The sequence below is a fragment of the Lathamus discolor genome, chromosome 1, assembly GCF_037157495.1.
Source record: "Lathamus discolor isolate bLatDis1 chromosome 1, bLatDis1.hap1, whole genome shotgun sequence".
In the NCBI taxonomy this organism is placed as follows: domain Eukaryota; kingdom Metazoa; phylum Chordata; class Aves; order Psittaciformes; family Psittacidae; genus Lathamus; species Lathamus discolor.
Window position 1 is genome coordinate 108,762,897 of NC_088884.1, and position 16,881 is coordinate 108,779,777.

General features: G+C 42.0%; 1 protein-coding gene across 4 annotated transcripts in view; it reads left to right on the top strand.

The window, feature by feature from the left end:
- Positions 1 to 10,677: 10,677 nt before the first annotated feature.
- Positions 10,678 to 16,881, top strand: part of YTHDC1 (YTH N6-methyladenosine RNA binding protein C1) — a 32,777-nt gene continuing 26,573 nt past the window's right edge. For all 4 annotated transcript variants that reach the window (XM_065689847.1, XM_065689861.1, XM_065689853.1 and 1 more), the window contains exons 1-4: positions 10,678 to 10,788; positions 14,642 to 14,743; positions 15,354 to 15,682; positions 15,815 to 16,169. In XM_065689847.1, the coding sequence (XP_065545919.1) occupies positions 10,761 to 10,788; positions 14,642 to 14,743; positions 15,354 to 15,682; positions 15,815 to 16,169 (814 nt within the window). In that variant the 5' untranslated portion in view covers positions 10,678 to 10,760. The remainder of the gene's footprint in view (positions 10,789 to 14,641; positions 14,744 to 15,353; positions 15,683 to 15,814; positions 16,170 to 16,881) is intronic.

Here is a 16,881-nt window from a genome sequence, read left to right on the forward strand (position 1 = left end):
AATTTTGTTCCCAAAGCAAAGTTAGTTTTGCTCTTCTTTGAATTGTCAAGTTCTAATATATCCACACCTGAAACAACTATAAAACCCAAGAAAGCCACAATTATGTTAATTAACTTATCATATATACATAATTGATATTTCAAGACTCTGAGAAAGAACATGTTGCTACATGACAAATAGAGATAATAAAAAGAACTTCTAAAGTAGCAGTTAGTAGGCTATAAAATGAAATAGGAGGCAATTAAAGCAGTTCATCTCCTTGCACAGATTACTGTCACAGAACATTACATTTGGTCTGGTTGGGTCATAGTTAGTTTTCTTCACAGCAGCCCATACGGTGCTGTGCTTTAGATTTGTGACCAAAACAGTGTTGACAGTGCCTGCACAGCAACAAAGCCTTCTCTGTTTCTCACTCTACCCTTCCCCTCCCTGCCAGCAAGTAGTCTAAAGGTAGGCAAAAGATAGGGAGGGATAACAGTGAGGACAGCTGACCCAAACTGATCAGAGGGATATTCCGTACCACATAACATCATACTTAGCAAAAAACACCAGGGGCAATATTTTCCAAAGTAGCCATTGCTCAGAGACTGCCTGGGCATCCCACTGCTTGTGGCAGGTGGCTAGGTACCGCCTTTGCATTGCGTGTAGCCCAGTCAGTTTCACCCCAACTCACCCACCCCAAACCCCATCTTTCTTTTAAACTGCCTTGATCTTGACCCACAAGTTTTTCTTTTGTTCTCCTGATTATCTCACGCATCCCACTGGGTGGGCCTGACCCATCAGCAGATGGGTGATTAGTTGCTGGCCCTGGCCAGCTCCTCTCAGAGTCACACAAGACAGTTACCCCTGACAAACCAAGGAACTGGGAGCCATGCAGGTCAGATTAAAGAAAGTTTAGTATGATTTATGGCACTGCAAAGAAAAATTACAGGGGAACTGAAAATTCATTGTATAACAATTTCAAGAGCAGAGAAAAAACAAAGATCATGTAGTTTTTCCATTACATCAGAAGCCAACTAGCTGAATAATTTCTAAATGACCAAGACAAGGATAAAGCAGAAAAAGCCACTGCAGTGACACTGCATATTTCTGCATCTGCTTTCACTTTTCGGGGATGTGGAACAGAAGATCTTCAGGCTCATGTTAACAGTTTTCAGGAAAATGCAAGATACTTAAAGAGCCAAAACTCAAAGCACCATACCCCACAAATATGCTCATTTGGGTCTCACAGTCCACTCCTGAGTAATCCAAGACCTGCAAAAGTGTAATAGAAATGAAACATTAAAATTCACATCAAATGAGCAGACAAGTGAAGCTTGTGACCCAGCGGTGCTGACAAACTCAGAAACACCTTGCAGATTAAATTAGATCTATATATTATGACTCATCTGAATAATTGCCCAGCAAGCTGTGGCTGAAAAAAAAATCTCAGCATGCAAGAATTTCTACACTTGGGTCAGAGAAGGCAAGATGTACTTAGCTGCCATGCTTTGCAGCAAAACTTGTCAGTGCCTTGCAGAGAAAGCCAGGTGCAGAGGAAGAGCTGAAAGCAGACAAAACAAATGACAGTTAGGAGTACAGCTGCAATGAACTGCAGAAGCAGATTAGTCAAACAACCAACAGATAAAGAACCAAGGTTGAGAAGAAAAGTATAAGCAATGTTTCATATGCATCAACACAGAGCGGTATCAAGAAGTTTGATGAGTAGATGCTCCCAGAGAACATAAGAGAGGCCAAGTCAAATTCTTAAGCTTTTCTGGAGTGAATCACCATTGCCTGCATCTCAAATCTATTCCATTTCGTTACCAGCTCCCACAGTAACTCCTTTTTGGGACAAACCCTACAAAGGCACAGAAGTTGCCTAAGGCCTCTCCAGCTACCTCTGACACATGTGCTTTCTCCCTGAAAATCACTGCTTTTCAGCAAGGCTTATCAAGACCCACAGGAAGCCTTGGCACATAGCTGGCACCATGGCTTCCAGCAGCAGGATTCAGTCATTAGGAGTTAGCTGACATACATCACCTAGCCATAGCATCATACCACAAACAATGTAAAAGGAGAGGGGGTCATCCACATTGTATTCTGCTTTACAATGATGGAGTTGGGGGAGGCATATGCATAACTGGGTGAAACTTAAAGGCTCCAAATGTACAGAAGCTCTTCATGCTATAATTTAAAATAAATTTAGTTTGAATGATTCTAGAGGAACAGATGCACAGGCCAAGAAGTGCCATGTCAAATAAGAGATATTTCTAGAATCACAGAATGGCTTGGGTTGAAAGGGACCTTAAAAATCATATCAGCTTCCACCCCACCCCACCACTCCCCCCCCCCCCCCCCCGCCACCGCCACAGGCAGAAACACCTTCCACTAGACCAGGTTTCTCAAACCCCATCCAACCTGGCCTTAAACACTGACAGGGATGGGGCAGCCACAGCTTCTCTGGGCTACCTGTTCTGAAGTGTTTTCTTTTCACCATTCCACCTCTTCCCACTTGTCTACTCTAGACACGGTACTTCCTGGTAATTTAATTTGATTCCTTTGACACCTATGGTGAGGCAAAACACTGAAGTATGAATCCTACTTCCAAAACTCAAAGGTAAAAGAATATGCACCCTCATGGTATCCAAGCACTTAATAATTGTCCAAACTGTTCTTCCAAGCTTCATTTACAGATATTCTGTAACTTCTGTAAATAATCAGGATCACTTAAACTGTACTTAATCATGCCTGTTTGTGGAGGAGGAATCAGAAGACCCACCAATATCCTTTCAGCCCCAGCTTCTATTATATCTCTACTACTCACCTGTGAAACTTCATGGCTTTGCTATTTTAAGCATCCAATGAGGGCAACACAGATAACCATCCCATAAACTCACACAGAAAAAAACCTTTAAGTAATTGAAACAGGACACAGAATTAGATACTTTAAACTCCAATCCTATGAATGGGTACCCAGCAGCCCTAGAAACAGAAAAGCATTGTGATTTAAAAATAGGGTGTGATACCAGATAACAGCAGTGATTCACCTGGAAGACAAGGAGAGTACAAAAGCAAGAGACAAGCCAAAACCTGCATTGTAATGACACCACACAGAGTCACAGCCTTAACAGCATCTTTGGTGTTGGAATGGAAAGAAAGGTTAAGAACAGGGCAGCCTGGCCTTCACGACAACAAAGCACAGGAAAACCCACGTCCCTCACAGAGGCAAAAGCCACCACAGACTGAAATGGTTATTACCAGTTTATCTACCAACAGTGATGCACACTGCAGCCATCCACAATCAAATATAGCAACCCACTTCTTAAATCAGCACAGACTTTGTAACACGAAGCAAGACATTTATTCACAACCAAGAGTCTGACCATAAAGACTGCAGATGAACAGAGAACAATATGGGGAGCAAAGGAATTTCCTGCTGCAGTAGAAGATGCATGTATGTCTCAACTTGACCATCATCCACACATTTATATGGAGAATGAGACAGTAAGTTCTTAAGCAATTGCTAATGTTTATTTGCATACTGTCCTTTATTATGAACAACATAACATTTGGTCCCATTCTTCTGGGGTTTGTGGTTTTGGGGTCAAGATTTGGATACATACTTAACCTCTACCCCAAATCAGATACGCTTACTAAACTAACATTCATACAATTATGAGATGGATTTTTTCTTAGCTGCTTCCTGCCCTTCAATTCCCCTCAGACACTGTTTCTAATTGTCCAAGCCTCTGAGCAGCCACTTTTTGGAACCTGATTTATCTTTAAGAAAGACAAATAATGCAGACAGTGTCTGTCAACAAACTCAGCAGGCTCTGAAATTTTAAGAATTTGAAGGAGGGGAGGAGTAGGGTAAGGAAAGAGGCTACTACCCCTATTGAGAAAATGGCATTTATGCTCACTCCTTGTTAGACACCAGAAACTCCACTATAGACAGATGGGAAACTGGGTTTTGATTCAGTTAGGCTTCCAAGGAATTACCAGACACAAGCTTCCTTCTCTCTGTAAAGATGACTTCCCAGCAACAGTACCTCAATGATTATACTCATTCTTTAATCAGACCTCCAACAGTGAACAGCTCTCTGTAGCCAGAAACTAAGCAGGAAATGTTCACAAGTGTCAGCATGCTGAAGGCCTTGCGGTACTTGGCTCCAGCAGTGAGAGCTGCAAAAGGTGACCTTTACAGTCTGCTATCCAAACAGCACATAGTGCTGTGTTTCTTGCAACTGTTGTTTGAAAGTACTGAACACTCTGCATTTCTTCCACAGACAGGACGGAATGAAGAAAAAAGAAAAAACACTGACATGAGACAGGAAAACTTGACAAGTTCTCTCCATTATGTTGTTGAAAGCGATCTGTCCATCATGTACAGCCTTAAACTACGCTGCTGGCAATGGGTGTGAATACTTACTGTGCACAGAGCACTGCACAATTTTTGGGGACCAAAAATATTCCTTGGTTTGCATCAAGGTGCTATTCATCTATTTCAGGATAAGTTAAGGTAGGGCTATCTAGCTAATGATAGGGTCTATCACAGTACCATGTAGACACCTAGTCTTGTCAAGCCTGTTCTTTAAACCCCTGTCTAATTGGGCTAGACAGTTTGTACCACACAGTAATTGTTCATACACTTCCAGTGAGATGACAATTAAGAAGAGAGCTGTACTTTTCAGCAACTATAAATTACAACAGACACAGGGGAATGAATAGAGAATACCAAATATATTCCTCATCCTTTCAGTGCAGCATAGCATATAACCTCAGCTCCTAGCATAGGGCTCACAGCAATAAAAAGCTAACTGTAATACAATTCAGCAAGGAGTTTAAGACCATACTTATCTTCAAGTATTTGTTTAGAACCTCATGGTTTCCGTAACGTTCAGGCAAGAGCAATCATAGTTCTGTAAAAACCCATCTGAACTCAAGACAAGCAAATGCAAGTGTCAAAAACAGATCTGAGAAATACATCTCCAGGATGACCTTAACTGCAACTGTACAGCCCCTCTTGTTTCACAAAAAAACAGACACAGCAAGCAGCAAAAAATTACCACTTAAAACATCACCTAGAATAAATCCTACCATCTCCACACAAGATCTAGCTAGTTCAAGCAGCACTTGCATGCCAGTGATCTATAGTGGATCCTTTATTTCCTCTCCTCCAGCCATAACCACTTATAGACCACTTACCCACAGCAAAGAAGATAAAATAGTTCACACTGGTCTGGGATCAAAATAGGCTCCAAATGCAAGATGCTGCCACCTCCTGATTCAGTAGGTGACTGACCTAGAACACCCCCAAAGCCACACAGAGTTGCAGCTGGACTGAGGGCATCTAGATACTACTCAGTGATGCCAAAGGGGACAATAGCCTTCCCTCCGCATTCATCCTGCCTCTTGAAAAGCCCTTTCAATTTACCTTCTGGAAAGTTATTCAACAAAGAAAAATTAATCTGTTTTCTTTCAGATTAGCAATTTAAATCGGCTCAGTGACAGCCATGAGAACTGTGGTCAGCATAACTGAAAGTGTAGGACAGAGGAGAGAGAAGAGAGGGTCACCACATCCTGCAGCAGAAATGCACAGCCTCAGCTATATGATCTCACCCTCCTTTAGAGGATCTGAAAAGGCAGGTTTTGGAAATACAGTCTCATGTTTAAAGTGGAAGTGCTCAAACAAGGGAAAACTGCAGCAGCAATTATGAAATGCAGACTCTTCAGGTCTCTCTTCAAAATCAGCATCAATGAGACCACCCAAACTCCACTTTGTCCTAACTTGCTTGTCACTGAAGCGACCATTCAACTCTCCAGGGTCAGCCTGTCTTACAATAAAAACTTTCAAAAGCATTTCTCAGGTTTTATTTTTCAGAAAAATCTCAACCTCCTTGAAACCCAGTGCAAACACATATCACCTTTAACAATATCAGCATGAGAATCACATTCCCAAGGGGAAAAAGGAGACGAGAAAGAAGCCGTAGGGAAAGAAAACAGGCAACACACACAAACAGGAACAGCGATGGGGAAAAAGCAGCCAAACTCTTATCTTTTGGGAGACAAGCGAAAAACTTGTTGGCTTCTAAGAACTAAAGTTTCCCTTTTCCCTCCCTCCCCCCTACTCCATCTTATTACCTTACTAATTAAAAATATATTTTTGAGTAATACCTATAGGGAGTTTCCTGTTTACACAGCACTAACCCCATGAGCTAATAAACTCCCTGGCCTTGACACACACTCAGTCCAGAATACAGTAATTACCTAGTAAACAGGAAGCACACCACTGCCAATGCACCAAGGCCAAGAAGACAGGGCACACAGAAGTTAAGACTTCTGCACTAGCACCTCCTGCAGCTACTTAAAATGCACATTAGAAATTAAATCAAATCCAAATAATACTTTATGGGTACCTATGCCAACAAGTGTTTGCCAGCACTCTCTGAAGCTTTCATTTAAAAAGAAATCACAATTATTTTTTTTTTTAAACCAGAAGCTTCTTCCATAGGCTGACATGGCCAAAATACTTCTGGGCATCACAGGGTAACTTTAGAAAGGCTTTTATGCGTAAAGAGGTTAAGGCGAGGCAGAAGAAATTTCCATTATAACCTACACATTCCTGTCGCACATTTGTCAGCAGACGACATTTGGAAAGGTATCAGACTTTATGGGAATTATGAGGTGTCCTGGGTTCAGCAGTAGCAGTCATTTTTCTCCTTCTTAGTAGCTGATGCAGTGCTGCGTTTTTGACTTTGGCCTGGGAACAGCACTCATAACACCGATGTTTTCAGTTGCTGCTCAGTAATGTTTACTCTGACCAAGGACTTTGTGAGTCTCATGCTCTGCCAGGGAGGAGGGGAAGCCAGCAGGAAGCACAGACAGTACACCTGACCCAAACTAGCCAAAGGGGTATTCCACACCACAGCACGTCATACCCACTATATAAACTGTGGGCAGTTACCCGGAAGGGCTAGATCACTGCTCGGTCAGGTGGGGTATCGGTCTGTGGGTAGTGAGCAGTTGTATTCTCTCCCCTTGTTATTTCCCTTATCATTATTATCACTGGTGGCAGCAGCAGTGGTTTGTGTTGTACCTTAGTTACTGGGCTGTTCTTATCTCAACCCGTGGGAGTTACATTCTTTTGATTCTCCTCCCCATCCCTCCGGGAGCAGGGGGATGAAGGGGGGAAGTGAGTGAGGGCTGCGTGGTTCTGAGCTACAGCTGGGCTTAAACCACAACATGAGGTAACACCATCCAGATGTACAGATGCGAGGACTTACACGGCAGGATACAGCTGCAGGAATGGCTCCCTGCTGACTTGCATTATACTAAGACTGCCTTTTGAGAAGGGCAGAAGTAGTAACAAGTCTTATCCTCCAATCTGGAAGACAAATTCTGAATCAGTGTATTTTGCTGATTTTAATCTAACTTAAATAAGCTAACCCACTTTACAGAAGTGGTATCCCCACTTCATTTTACTTCTCCACAGTTCCAAGTTACACAGGCTGCAACAGGCCTACGAAGAAATAATCATCAAAATATATACCTCCTGAGCTGTCAGCAACCATCCTCACTCAGTTCCTTGATAAACAGCAGAAGGCCTGGACATAAAAGCAGCCCCAAATCTTGTCTCTAACATAGGACGCTATAATTCTCAGTCATCCTAGTCATTCCTCAATAGTGGCCCATCTCTAAAATGCAGTCTCCAGAGAATGCCCATCAGCAGTCACTTGCACATAACACGCAGACAAACAAGCTAACGCCATGATGTTATAAAGACCATTTTACAGGGAGAACTTCCAAGCAGCTGTTGTAATCTGATTCTGATAGGCATTCTGCAGACACCAAATTAATTCTTAAATATTCCCTTTAAAACAGGTTTGGACAGAGAAATTATCTGTCCCTTAAAATAATAGTGTATCTATCAAATCTCTGGCACAGCAAGAACTAAAAGAAAACCCACTACCAAGTTCAGCATCTCCCTCCTTCCCCCCTCCTCAGCTGAGATTTGTTACATTGCAAGTTATATGAGAAGACACAGGTACCAGCTGCTTTGCTGCACTAACGAGTTTCTCTTATCCTATAATTCTTGAAGAAGGCCCCATCAATAACAGAACAGAAGCACAGTTAAGGTTGTAAGGGACCACTGAAGATTGATTAGTGTATCTAAAGTCACTACACCCTTAAGAAAAACAGCAGCAGCTACCCTCACTGGCAGACAGACACCCCAGCTCCTCACACTACCATAAAGCTGCTGGACCTATGCTACCAGTATCTTAACTCTGAAAGGCCACATGAAAGGCATGAGGCCCACCAGAAGAGTCACACTTGGCTTTAAAGCACAGCCTTCTCGAAAGCTGTCTTGGTGCACTTGCAGATCCAATAAAAGTACAGAAACTAAAATAAACTGCAGCTCTGTTTAAGGGCCCTTCCATTTAACTCACGTTAACACCACCATCTAGTGGATTACACGCAGATACACAATTAATTGGGTTTAGATCAGAAACAAAACACCCAGTAAGTCCACAGGGTAATTCCGAGTAAAATCTAAAAATGTGGGCACTGCTTATAAATAATGCATACTACAGAAACTTGTTGTGTCCATGCCAGTCGCAGAAAGGTCACTCCAGAAGTGCCTTACCGAATTGGTGGTTTGGGAACACAGACACACAGGAATTGGTTGTTTTTCACTACAAAACAAAGAGATTAAGTGCATATTAAGTGCATAATACAGTCAAGTCCTGCAAAATAAAAATCCAAAGGAGGAACAGACACATGGGATGAGCAAATGATCCATAAGCTGTGACACTCTGTCAAGTAATAGTAACATTGAATCAGATCGAGAAGCCAATCCAAAGTTGAAGAACAAGTATCTTTATTTCTGTAAACTTCACAGTCACCTCATCATTTTGCCTTATCACGTAATTCCAACTTCCATCACTTCTGTGCAATCACCTCTCTCCATTCTTCAGGAGATACTTTTATCCTCTTTACAGGCTTTGCTTTCACCATTTTGAAGTGAGATGGACAATACCAATCAATGCTATAGAGTGCCTTCTGCACTGCAGCCTTCATTAGTTGAAGGGAAAAGTGCCTCCCCAACATAACCAACAGCTACTGTGCCAACCAGTAGCTCATTTCATTAACCTAACCACGCTGTGAACGCAGGCAAACACAATTAATACCATGAGTGTGTGTCGTGGTTTAAACCCAACCACAAACCTCGTTCACTCACTCCCCCCCTTCTTGCCCTCCCCCTGCTTCTGGAGGAACTGAGAGGAGAATAAAAAAGAATGCAACTCCCACGGGTTGAGATAAGAACAGCCCAGTAACTAAGGTATAACACAAACCACTGCTGCTACCACCAATGATAATAGTGCTAAAGGAAATAACAAGAGGAAAGAATACAACACCTCAACACCAGCCGACCAATAACTCACCCCGCTCCCCCCAGCCAAGCACTGACTGATACCTCCTCCAACCCTGCAGTCCCAACCCTTCCGGGTCACTCTCCATTACATCCTGGGCATGATGTGCTGTGGTATGGAATACCTCTTTGGCTAGTTTGGGTCAGGTGTCCTGTCTCTGCTCCCTCCCAGCCTCCCCTCCTCCCTGGCAGAGCATGAGGCTCAGAAAGTCCTTGGCCAGACCAAACATTCGAGCAGCAACTGAAAACATCGGTGTTATCAGCACTGTTCCCAGGCCAAAAGATCAAAACACAGCACTGCACTAGCTACTAAGGAGAAAAATGACTGCTACTGCTGAACCCAGGACAGTGAGGCATGCTGGACCTGCATTGCTCTGGAGAAAGGAATTAAAGCATTAAGTTGACTGGCTTTACCCATCAGGCTACTCAGTATCTGCAGCCTTAAAACAGAAGTCACCATTTCGTCTACAGCATTAATCCACTTGCTATGCAACTACTCCAGTTAAAGAGAAAAAAAGGCATGTAGAGATTTTATAACAGTAGCATGCCAGCTAATAATATTTAACATACCACAGACAAAACAAGCTCTTAATGGGTAATTACAAATTGGCCTTATAAACTATTGGAGACCATTCAACGGGACAGGTTTCTTCACAAGCTGCCCAAAAAGGTAACCAACGTAAGGTGGCAAGTTTTCACCTAGGCTGTGGTAGGGAAGAAGCATGAGTGAACCCCAAATACCTTTAAAAGGATCTATACATTGATAAACGGCTCTTGTTTCGTATTTGAAGAGGCACATTACAAACCAAACTGAACATCACCAGGAGCAGGGAAAAAAAAAAAAACAACACTACAAAAAACCACTTTGAATGAGAAAAAAAAAAACAAAACACCACAAACAAAACAAAATCAAGAAACAGACAAGAGGAAATGCAAGGAACAGAAACACACAACACTGAGGAAGGCCATGGCTGCTTTGCCCCACTGAAGAACCACAGCAAGAGCTGTAGCACCTCACAGGGCTGTAAGAACAGCGCAGGGACGCTGAAGGAGCGGACTCCCTTCGCTTAGAGAAGGCAGGAACCCCTCCATTCCCTACAGCCCTTCTCCCAGCGCCGGGAAGCGCAAACACCACACAGCTCCTCAGCCCCTGCCACAGCGCGGCCGCCCAAAGAGACACGCTTTCTCCGCGGGCCCTCGTCCCGCCCTCCGCGGCGCACGCCCCGCCCGTTCCGCCCCGGTGACGTGCCGAGCGTAAACAAGGCAGTGCATTCTGGGAAGAGGGAGTCGTTACGTGCAGGAAGAGGGAGCCTCCATCTTAGGCGCTCGACGGCGTCGCGGCGGCGGGATGGCGGCTGATAGCCGGGAGGAAAAAGGTAGTCGGTACTAGGGGTGTGGGCTGTGACTAGGTGCTGGGGAGGGGGAATGGGCTGGGGGCAGCGGCATCCTCTTCCTTCAGCCGTTCCTCGTTCCTTGGGGCCTGGTCGGTTACTCGGCCTTTAGTCTGGGAGATTTCCGTGAGGAGAATGGAAAGGTAGCGGGGCCGGGAGGCTTCTTCGAGGAGGATTCTTGTGTTGTTTATACGTGGCGTGTGGGGAAGCGGTTCCTGTTTCGCGCTGTGGGGCCGGAGGTGGTAGGATGGATCATCATGCTGTAATGTGGTGCCCCAGCTGCAGTGGGCCTAGGACAAGGTGACTTAAGAAACGGGCACAGGAGTAAGTCCGTGGGTCGTAAGCTCAGCGTTAATGGCAGCAAGTTGCGGCTGATTATTTTCTTGTAGGAAGTATTTGCTTAGATCCCTGGCAGCATTTTTTGCTAGATTTCTGCTGGGGGATGTAGTTACTTGAACAAGCAGAAGCTGGCGTTGGAATATATATGTTTTTGCGTGATACTTGTTTGGCTTTTTGCAATCAGTTATGCATTCTGAGCACTGTGGATGAATAAATTTGAATTAAAGAAATCAAACGTTTCCAGGGTAATGTATGCTTGCAGCTCTTATAGCTGCCTGTCACTGTGTACGGGAGCTGAAGTGATCCCCATGGTGTCTGTGAGATTGTATGAGTCAGTTCTCACAAAATAGTCCATTTAAGAGCTAAACCCAAAGTTTACATGTAGAAGGTTGCTCTTTGGTGGTTAGTGCAGATAATATCAGTGCTACAAAAAAGGTAAAGGACCACTGTGGTATGATTTGCTTGGCTTTTCTATGGAACATATTTCATGTAAAGTTTTTGCAGAATAGCTGTTCACAGAAATGGCTCTGTCAGAGTAGTGAGGGTTTGCTGCCTCTAATACTTACTGTGAAACTAGATCACATGGAAAATTCCCATTAGATTTTGTTAGAATTGCTAAGTAAAATTGTCGTGCATGATTATTGACAGTGTTACTGTGAGACTGGTGGGGTAGGATACGGTCAGGTTGTGTTGAAACAGATGTGAGCTGCCACCATGGAGGAGCAGTGAAATTAAAATACTTGCAGTTGTCGCCTCTAAATTTCTCCTCATAGAGTCATTTATCCAGATGGACTTGAACTTTTTATTTTTTGGAGGGTTTTTTTGTTGGTTTGTTTTGGGGTTTTCTTGTTTTAAATCACTGAGAGTAGTCAAGTCATGAGTAGCAGTCAGGAAATGTTTGTGTTTTGTATTTTAACTTGTTTTTAATCTTATGGCCTATGAAGGGATTGAATAACAGTGTTAATACAGATTTCTTTGTAGCTGTATTTATTTTGGCTGTAAATGCATCATTATTTTTGTGCTCCTTTTTGGAAGAGAAATGCTATACCATTGCATAAGAAAGTGGAAATAAATTTCGCATACCCATTTAGTCTGAAATCTTTAGTCTTATCTGTTCTGTTTGCCAGATTACATTTTTGCTTGGATCCTTCCTTAACTAGATCTAATGTGCATGGCCAGCAGAGGAAAAGTGGCATCCCCAAGTTACTTTAATGTTGTTTTGGATGAGTTAAATTTGTTCATGGAAGGATCCAACACACCCAAGTCAAGAAAAGATGAGTTGTAGGAGACCCCAGCTGCAAGTCTCCTTAATGGAAAGGAGTCATTTAGACCTTCCCCCTTGAGCAGTGATTAACTGTAAGAAATCTGTCCTCTAACAATTTTTTTTGTTTATTTTCTTTTGCATTTCCTGATGCTTCTCTCGTCTGTATGAGATAATTCAGCTTATCAGGTTGAATGCTAACAGGGGCAGTTCAGTGACTGGAATCATCTTGTGGAAGTCAGTTGAGCAGTATACTTGATGCAAGTGAGGGACGGGAATTGTGTGTTCAGATTGTCCTTTTTGCAGCACCAGCCTGCTAAATAAATCTGGAAGCTTATTTTTAAATAAATTGGATGAATATTTCTACAGAAGGGATTTGGAGGCAGAACTCATCCTGCTTCCATCTTATACGTACTTGTTTAGGGTTCCAACTATAAATCAGGCCCACCTAACCTGGGAAGGATTTATTAGAGAGTATATGTCATGTCAGATTTGCATATTCTATTAAATTTTCTTTCTCATTTATTACTGAACCAGCTGATAATGTGAGTCTTTTAGCACCTCTGAATGCTACTGCAGTAGTTAGGTCAAATGTAGTTGCCTTGCCAAAAGGGAAACAAAGCTAAGGTTCAATATGTGCAATATGAGATTGGTGGTATGTTTAATATTCTAATCCTAGTGCCCCTCTTTTTCATTAGCATCCAGTAAAAATATTGTGTGCTCTGAACTTGCCCAGTCTTCTGCAGGGAAGCAGAATGAAAGCCAGGAAATCACAGCCCATGTTTAGCAGTTGCACAGCCATGAATCTCACTGTTATATATTTCTCAGTAACAGCAAGAGTACTTGCTGTGAATATTTAGGTATCTACAAATGTAAAGGACTGTTTCCAAGAGAGTTACAATGCAGCTTCATGTGACGCTTAAATACCCTTTAACTGTAAACTGCCAGGGAAAGGCCAGATGCACCTCTCTGCACCAGTCCCTTTGCATCAGCTTCTGCTTGTGCAGTTCAGGGACCACTTCCGCATTCCACTACCATAGAAAATGTGGAGAGATGCCAGCAAGACGGCTAGCAGACATGCTGACTTGATGTTCAGTAGTATGTAGTACAGGTACAATTACAACGCTTTTTCTGTGGTGTGGATTGCATCTTTTGTGATGCAGCTAAAGATTTTGAGATAAACAAACTGCCAAACTCTGGAGGACTTTGTTTGCTGCCTTACAATACAGGAGTCCTTACCTGCTGCTTTATAATATTATACAGTATGTCTCCTGCAGATGTTGTGAACTAGCTGAATCCTTGGAGTTTTCTCTGCTTTCTGTTCCCTGAACACAGTAAATAGAATCAATCATAGTAATATAAAGTGGAACTAAGAATTCCAGAGTTCAGGAGAAGAAATATAAGCTTCCAAAATTAATACTTTTTTTTTATTTTTCCCTTTGCATGCTTAGGCTTACCTCAGTCTTATTTTTTAAAGTGCTTGAAATACAGATCTGCTGTCTTAAAAGATGGCGAATCCTTCTTCTGCCAGAATTGCCTTACATCCTCTTTGACTTCAGGCAAAGTGAAACAGTTGGAAACAGTGATAAATATTACAAGCTGTGTGACCAAGCGTGGTGATTTACTGCTTCCAACTACTCCTGCTTGCCGCCTTAAACTTTTTCCCTTTTGGTCAAGGTAAACTAGTTGTATGTTCTTCTTGTTAACTTGCCCTGTTGTGTTTTTTCTACTTGGAGGTGAACCACAAAAATCACCTTCCTAATGTAGCAAAGACAACAAAAATAGTGGGGCAGGAAGGGAGACAATTTAAGGTACAAGTTCTTAAAGACTTTGAGGAGAGCTTCCTCTTTGCTTTTGGCGCTCAGACTCTCTCGCAGTCTCCTTTTTCACAGATTTCGTACAGGCTTTTTTAAGCTTTCATTTGTAGGTCAGCTCTCCTGAAAAGCTTGTGTGACATGAGAAGCCAAATTGGACCTTCTTCAGAGTCCTAAATGCATCCTGTGACGTATTTTAATTCTTTTCTTGGCTTTGCTTGATTCTTTTAACTAAAATTGTGGAAGTAAATCAGGAAGTAAATCAAGGAGACATTAATTTTTGCCTTGTGGTAGATCTGAAACCCTAAAGGAAATGTTTGGGTTTGTAAATACTAGTTCTACTGTAGTATAAATACCCAGACTTTTTATAGGGTATTTTTAACTTTTTTCTTTTTTTCTTTTCCTTTTTTTTTTTTTTTTCCAGACGGTGAACTCAATGTTCTGGATGACATTTTGACTGATGCTCCAGACCAAGATGATGAGTTGTATAACCCCGACAGTGAGCAAGATAAAAGTGAGAAAAAGGGTAGGTAGTGGATATTGTGCAGAAATGTAAATGGTAAAAAGAATCTGTCTTATTATGGCTAAAGTCTTTGAAGTAGCAGCTCTTACAACCTGATTCAAAGAATGAAAGAGTTCTAGAATTTTTTTTTCATGTACGTCTGCTTTTTCACCTGACCTTCTGGGCAAACAGTTAACTAGGTTTCCTTTTGTCTCAAAAGCAACTACTGAGTCTGGCTTGTTGTGAATTCATTTGCTCTTAGTAAATTATTGTCTTTTTTGGTTCAGTGAAGTGAAATGGAAATAGAGCCAAGGGGTTCTCAGAGCCTGGTTCCAGCTCAGTTTTTGTTTTGGCTTTAGGTCAATCGCATAAGCATTTAATTCAGTATTCCCATATATAAAATTTAGAAGTCGCCTACCACAGCTTAAAGGATTTATCTTTTAGAGTAAAATGTGTGTTTTAGAACATGAGCTGTTCCTAACAAGCAGTTTTGAGTGTTACTGCAAAGCCTACAACTGGAAGATGCTACCCATGACTTCAAAGAGGAATTACCTGAAGTAGAAAAGTAGGAGCCTCTGCACAGTTTTTTGTTTGATATACTGAATAACATTGAACTTATATCTTTCTGTTAAAGGATCAAAAAGAAAAACTGACAGGATGGAAAATGCTGAAAACAAGAGACAAAAGCCTTCTGTGCATTCATCAAGGCAGATGATGCCAAAGCCTCCTAGTTCATCAGTTAGCAATAACAAGAGAATAGTGAGTACGAAAGGAAAACCAATATCAGAATACAAGAATGAGGAGTATCAGAGGTCTGACAGAAACAAGCGTCCAGATGGTGATCGAAAGACACGCATGTCAAGCAGTTCTAGGGAACTGTATAAAGGACAACCAGAAAAAACTTGCTTGAGGAAGAGGGATATTGACAGAAGGGCAAAGTCTTCTACACCAGATGGTTCAGAGGTATTAAATATTCTTGCTGCCTTATAAATAGAGCAATTATATGAGACTTTTATAAGGCGCATTCTCTTAGGACTGTGTGCGCATCCTGACAGTGTTATATGACTGCTGATTCACTTTTTCTTTAAACATCAGAGAATCAGGCATGATGTGGATAGAAGACCAAGCAGATCCAGCCATTCTTCTAAAGAAGAGGTGAACTCTGAGGAGTATTGTTCGGATCATGAGACTGGCAGTAGTGGTTCCTCTGAACAAGGCAACACAGAGAATGAGGAGGAGGGAATGGAAGAAGAGGAAGACGATGAAGGGGAGGAGGATGAAGAGGTGGAGGAAGATGGGGAGGAGGATGAAGAAGAGTATGAACAGGATGAGAGAGATCAGAAGGAAGGAAATGACTATGACACACGAAGTGAAGCCAGTGATTCAGATTCTGAATCAGCCTCTTTCACAGATGGGTCAGTTAGATCTGGGTCTGGTTCAGATGCATCAGGTAAGTAAAATCTAGCATGTGAATCTGAAATAACCTTGCCATTGAAAGTTTAGCTGCTTTTAAAAATAACTACTTCCTGACTGTGGCAAAAGTAAGTCTTAGGTAGCACAAGTCAGTAAGATACTAATTATGAAATACTGTAGGCAAGGAAAAAAACCATTCTGGAAATGATACTTACTTACACCAAAACTTGTGAGTATCAGGATTACCATGCTGAGGATTCACAGTGTTATTGACTGCTTTGGCCTTGCTGTTCAGTTCTTTAAATGTCAGAATTCGTATTTTCTTAGGTATCTAATGGCTTAGGTTCCCATAAGATTCTTTTCAAGTTGGTGTTGACCTGTTCTGTATTCATCTAGATGAGTGACCAGGTAGACCGGTGTACTAAAAGCACCATCTCCCAAAGGAAAGGTAGTTTAATCTTAAATAGTAGCTGCCTTCAGCATAAGAAGTCTAAACCTAAATTGAAATGCTTAGCTACTAGGGCAAACTTAGAAATGTTTTAAGCAGAAACTAGAAACAAGTGCTTTGCAGTTGTATATTACAACTGGTCCTAACTTACACATGTGAAGTGTTAATGGTGTATATAATGTTGTGTTTGGCTGTTTCAGTTTTGGTCTTGTTGCTGTTGTTTTAAGAAAACAGCTGGCAATCTTGTTAAGATTCCTCTTGTGTATCTTCCTTGTCTGAAGTCTCCACAGGTCGTCATCCT